At 40.4% G+C, this 6,482-nt stretch overlaps 1 protein-coding gene across 1 annotated transcript in view; it reads right to left on the minus strand.

Moving 5' to 3' along the window:
* The window catches only part of OSBPL10 (oxysterol binding protein like 10), a 175,187-nt gene extending 169,421 nt beyond the window's left edge, over positions 1 to 5,766 (minus strand). Inside the window, exons 1-3 of the mRNA XM_006030210.3 lie at positions 5,747 to 5,766; positions 2,350 to 2,525; positions 653 to 732 (exon numbers count right to left, since the gene is read on the minus strand). Coding sequence (XP_006030272.1) covers positions 653 to 732; positions 2,350 to 2,525; positions 5,747 to 5,766 — 276 coding nt within the window. The remainder of the gene's footprint in view (positions 1 to 652; positions 733 to 2,349; positions 2,526 to 5,746) is intronic.
* Positions 5,767 to 6,482: the final 716 nt, after the last annotated feature.

The following is a 6,482-nucleotide window of genomic DNA, read 5'->3' on the forward strand; positions in this document are numbered from 1 at the left end:
TCCCCCCCAAACACAAAACACAAAAAAATAAAAAAAAAAAAAAAAAAAAAAAAAAAAGGATCGTTACTTGTTACTTTAAAATTTCTTTCCAAGAAGTCTTCATTTTGTAAGATATTACAACTTGTTCTTGTCTTATTCTGGCAGCAAATGAGGCAATCAATTATTATTTGAAACATTTTCAGCAGTTTGCAACCCCAAGTTTATATTCTGCCTTACCAGAGTGCATAATCATTTTCATACTCCCATATTGTTATGAATTAGTTATCCATCTACTAAATCTACCTATGCAGTAATACTTCAGACCTCTCAGGTGCCAAACATTTACATAAAGATTGAAGCAATAGAGATTTCCTTCCTATGTTTCTTCTTTTTTAAAACCTCCGCATTCCATTTACCTAGTCAGTCTAACTCCCTCTCTGAAATAATGAGTAATAAGAGTCACTGCCATACACTTGTATCTATATGGATAGAGAACTATTTTGTTACTCATAAAAAAAAATAATAATAATGTTGAAAGAACGCAAAAAAAACCCAGAAATTAACCCATTAACAACAGTAGTCAATGTTCCACATTATTTTGTTCTCCATTTACCCCCTCCCTTCCCCCCACCATTAAATATAACAAGGTTTTCTCTCTCGCATACTTATTTACCTTAGAATTGCCTTCCGTGTGGTACTTGGCACAAGATCGAAGTTGAGTCACCCAGTATTGTTTCTCTTTTGCATCAGCAGCTAGAAATGAGACACAAGAATGCATAGACTGTACAAAAGCCAAAATAATATTAAAAGGAAATAAAATAAGAAAGTGTTTTAATTTGGTAGCTCTCTAAAAGCTTTCCTAGGTAAAAGTACAAAGTTATTTGTTGCATATAAAACTTTGTAAAGTTATTCCAGTATGAATAAAATTAGTTAGAACAAATCTGAATGACGGTGCCTTATACCAGCATAGCTAGTATTCCTGTATGGGAAGTTAGGGTTTGCTACTCCACTGTATCAGTTAATTTGTGGTATGCCTGTATGTACATCTTACCCCACATGTGGTATGAAGTGGTTTGCTCCTTTGTGAGCACGGAGTAAGCTACCTGGCATTTACCATGGGAATAAAAGCATGCGCATAACATAAATAGCACAGATTAGATGATACACTGTATATTCAAACCCTAGTTTACCTGGTAGTAAACTTGCTACCTGGTAGCACTGGTAATGCTTATGACTTCTCACTCTCTATGATGTGCCAAGACATCTAGGGAAGCTTTTTAAGTAGATAAAAAGAACAAAGCAAAAAACAAGCTTCCCACCTATAGTATTCACTAGTTAATTTTACCCTAGCAAAATTTTAATCAAAAACAAAATTAATGGACTGGATATTGCCATAAATCGAGCCAACCAATTATACTGAAAAAGTCTGAGTAAGAATATTTCCAAAAAGCCAAATTAAAAAAAAAAAAACCCCACAAAAAACCCAAGTTATTCAGAAACCTAGCATTATCTAATAGAGGGATATAAAGGAGCAGAATTTTTTTAATATAAAAGTTCCTATAGTAATATTATCTTGTCAGTATTTTACAGAACTAGAATATGGTAATAAGTTTCTCAGCAATATTTTTGTATACTCTTCAACCCATCAACAGATTTGCTGCTGTTTCCTCTATATGTACCGTATCGGATTTTGGGGGGTGGGGGGCACGTTTTGGGTTTTGGGGGGGGGGGAAGGAAGCCAGACAACATCTGAAATCAGATTGTGTTGTACTAAGCAAATAATGAAGTCAACTCTCTAATTCCTTTGATGCACAATAGGGTGCATGACACCATCGATTTGCCATTGTCACATATACACACACAGTATATAAGCAATATATTTAAAAATATGCAGTAATGTAGCCATTTATTGGACACAGCAATACAAAAGGCAGGATAGATTTGCACCTTATAGACCAACCAATATATATGCATACATGCATGCCTGTGTGTACATAGATCTATATAGCTCTCACACACAGATGTAATCTATATCTATGTAAAAATACGCGCACACAGGCATACGGTAGATATAGAGACAGCACAAGCTTTCGTGAGCCCAGCTCAGTTCAACAGACGCTGTGAAAGGACATGCATAAAAGCAATATATGAAATGGAGAGACTGATTAAAATGCAAAAACTAAAAAGGGTGAGAGGGTGGAGGGAGGGGTCAGTGTTGGGGGAGGCAAACACAACAATATAACTAATATAAATTTCAACTTGTTTTTTTGTTGTAGTTAAAAGGAGGCAGAGATGGAAAACAACTTACAAAATAGGAGAAAAAGCTAGCTTTAAAGACATATTTATCAAGCAACTAGTAAATGTCTGTACCTCTCAGCTTATACATCTCTCCATTAGCAGAGTATACTACCAACATGTGTGGTGCTTCATCACTAGGAGATATGATGGCTCCAGCTAAAGACACGGCTCCTCGTGGCTTCTGATTTTTACTTTGTTCATTCACAAAATACTGCAGCATTCCAGTCTCAAAATCCAGCACAAAGTATCTGTTAAAAAAAACAAACCATGATTAAAGGAAATACTGAACAAGGGGTTTTTCAATGTAGTTGGTAAAGACAAAAAAATGTAAATTTGTTTAACAAAGAAATATTAAAAACTGCAAAAATATTTAAAACTAGGTGAAATGCAACAGGGGGAATGGATTTTTTATAGCTTGCTTTCATTATTTTTTTTAAACAATACCTCTGGCTATTATGAATTATCACCAAATTGGCAAGTTTAAGGAAACACATATGAGAAGAGGGATTGCTAACTGAATAAGCTTCCGCTTTTACAAAAAATACCCAAAAGGTGTAACCTGTCATATGTATACATACATACACATAAATAATCACACACACACACACACACAGAAAGCTAAACCCCATATGGTATTTTAAGCCTGTTGCTTCAGGGTTTATGATGTACCCGTGACTAGCAAATCAATGAACTACTATTATAACATCATCATCAAATAGTGAGGTCCCTGGCAGACACTACACTTTAGATGCAGTTTACCTGTGTTGTGCCATAAATAGTAACCCAGCCACACGGTCAGTCAATTAGTGCTGTGGCAAAATGAGAAACCGGCCACAGCAATATTCCACAAAATGTTTTTTATGCCTGGTTTCCATTGCTTCTTAAAATTGAAGATGTGGCAGGGTCCAAACTGGGCAGCCAAATGCCAGTTGCATGGTACAGGTTGGTTGACAGCTCCACTTGTGTTGGCAGGCTGAGAGCTGTGTGGTGCGGCCCTGCATAAGGGGTGTGCCCCACTGTTAGGGTGGCGATTTAAAGGGAGCTAATCAGTTGGGCTGGGGTACCCATAAACACAGCATAGTGCTCACCTTACCCATTGCTCCTGCAACCTGGCAGAGAAATGGGAAGAGAGAAAAAGCAGCATAATATTTATTTCAACAAAGTTTCTCTCTAAGGTAGTGGGTGGTAGCCATGCTGGTCTCAGGACATAGGCAGACAAGATTATTTGGGCAAATATGTGTGTGATAAAAGATATCACATATCTATCACATTTACTCAAAGAACCTTGTCTCTCTAAGGTACGCACTTTATCTGAAAACTTAAAACTAAGAATTTACAGCTGATGGGAGTCATGCAATAATTCAAAACTGTATTGCACCAATTTATACAAAGTCTAATTACAAAAATTCCTTACACTTAAGTTTAATTTTTGAAGGGCTCTGAGGTAGATCTTTGAGGAGAGAGAAAGAAGATTAAAAAAAAAAAAAAAAAAAAAAAAAGAACAATTTAACAAAACTGGAGAGTATATTTACAGGAAGTGTGCGCAAAGTAACCTTAATGGAAGGATTTACAACAGACATTGTCTAACACAGTATGGCAAATTTCCACATCAATACTGCTGTATTCAAAATATGAAACTGCAGCCTCTCCATTTCTTCTCACTAAATTCCTGACATTTCAAAAGGTATTAAAACCCTACTTCCAACTGCACTCATTCACAATTATTAAAAAAAAAAAATTCTCTACAATAAGCCAGTTACTAGGGCTGAAAGATGAACATTGATAACCTTACTTCAGCCTGTACAAATGAGGCAATGCAAAATGAAAATGCCTCTGATTTCAGCATCACAGACTGAGAATTTATTCTTTTTTTTCTTAAGCCTCAGACCTGGAACCATAAAGTATTTTCATAATTCATGTTCATAATTTAAACATGGGAAAGCAGTACATGCTCTTCACCAAGGTGGTGGAAAAATTTCAGAAAACATTATCCCATCAAGCAAAGCACACTACATAGGAGGTCATACCCCTGATAACCTCCTACTGCATCTTTACGTAAGATGCATGTATAGTTCAACTCTTAAATATGGTTAAACTTTAAAAATTGGTATTTGCCAGGTATACTATTTGTTACTACTCTTATAAGGACTTAATATGGAAATAAGGAATGTAAAGCATTATATGGTTTCATACTGCTGTACAGCAGGGGTTTTCAACCTTTTTTAAGCAGTGTACCCCTTTTGGTAGCAGCAGCCAGATGTGGGGGGGAAGGGGGGGGAAATTGCATATGGCAGCTCCTACCACCACCCACCATCTCGCACTGCCACCACCTTCCCACTGCCGACTGCACATGTGGTTCCATGGGCTGCTGATGGACTTCACACCTGGCCAATCATGCACTTCCCATCAGCAGCCCACGGAGCTGCATGTGCGACCAGCCATGGGGAAGTGGCAAGCAGCGGTGGCAATGCAAAGTGGTAGATGGCAGTAGCGGCCGCCACACACAAGCTTCCCCCAGCCCCCACATCCAGCTGGCCAGGCCACACCTGTGCGGCCCGCAGAGGGGAGCCACTGCCCTTGCCCCCCCGGCCCTGCTCCTAGAAGGTAGCAGCACAAGGTGGTGGCGCTCCATCCCCGCCCACCCATGTGTACCTGCTAGGACCTTTCAAAGTACCACTAGGGGTAGGTGTACCCCCGGGTGACAACCCCTGCTGTACAGAGTTATGTCAGTTGTAAGAAGCTGCAGCTCATGTTTGGAACTCCAGCTTCTATTCAAGCCAAGACAGAACACAGAGCATTACCTCCAACATATTTCTTTAGCTGGATTCACTCTGCAGGAGATATCGAAGTTTTCCATACTTTTTCCAAACAATATTTCCAACACGTCCCTTCTTTTACAAGCCCTTATCTCAAACCTGAACCAACATAAAACCTCTTTGGCTCAAAGCCATTTTAAAACTGTGGCTAAGGTAATCCTCCTGGCTCGCTGTTCTGACAACTTGGTTCCCAACTTTACACTCCCAGCATCAACTTAGCACCAAATACCAAGGTCATATCATCACTTTTAAATCATCCACAGATTAACCCTACCTTCCTCAGGAGATTATTTAGCACACTACTAACCTCTGCTTCTGCTGCATTAGAGACCGAAGTCTCAAATCAGCCACTTCTCCAAATACCTTTTTTTTTTTTTTTAAATGCCATCCCTTTCATAATGGCAGAAGTGCTTAAGTACCCTTGCAGGCCCTGACCTAACTGGGTTTGTTTTGTTTTAAAGTTATTATAAAATACTTGAACTGGGAAAATAAGGTGTTACCATTTCAACAGTGATTTCTGGAATAGCTTGTTATAACTAGTAGGGCTGTGCAAAACACCATCATTTCATTTCAACGCCTGTTTCAAAGGGACAGTGTTTCATTTCGTCGTTTCGCTTAGTTTTGAAGCGCTGTTTCGTTTCATTTTGTCAAACCCATTTCGCTGTTTCGACATTTTGCCCGTAGGCTAATGGGGAATCATGAAACCGCCTAAACCTTTGTCATTTCTTCCCTGATTCAGATGAAAATTGCAGGGATGGTAGCCCCTTCAGCGTGCACGAAGCTTACCAAGTTTCAAGGAGATAGGAGCAGAGGGTTGTGGGAAACTGCACCTCAAACTGTTCAAAGGAAAACTCCTGACACTTCCCGGCAGCAACAGCCTCCTCTCATCCGGCGCACAGATCTGGGGGCCCGCACCCCCGGGAGGGCTGTGGGGCTGTGCCGGACTCCTCCTGGGGGTGCGAACCCCCGCATCTGCGCACTGGATGACAGGAAGCTGCCCTGCCACCTGGGACTGGTGCTGGGCGCAGCCTGCAGCTAGCACCAGGGAAGATATATGCTGCCACCAGTCCCAGGCAGCCTCCTCTCATCCAGTGCATACATCTGGAGGCCTGCAGCCACATGGAGATCAGTCCAGCAGTGGGAGGTGGGGAGAGCCAGGGCTGCACTCCACCTCCCACTGCCGAGCTGAGGTCCATGGGTCTGCAGAGCCACTTGGAGCGCAGCCCTGGCTCTCTCCCGCCACAGGGATGCTTCAAAGCTCAAGATGTTTCGAAACATTCAAAAAGTTTTGAGCGCCCACATTTCATTTCAAAGCTTTTTGTTTCATTTCAATTTCACCGTTTCAAGCTCAAAACATGTCGAAACAGGTTTGAAACGAAACACTCAGAT

The sequence above is a fragment of the Alligator sinensis genome, unplaced genomic scaffold (genome assembly GCF_000455745.1).
Source record: "Alligator sinensis unplaced genomic scaffold, ASM45574v1 scaffold181_2, whole genome shotgun sequence".
NCBI lineage: Eukaryota > Metazoa > Chordata > Crocodylia > Alligatoridae > Alligator > Alligator sinensis.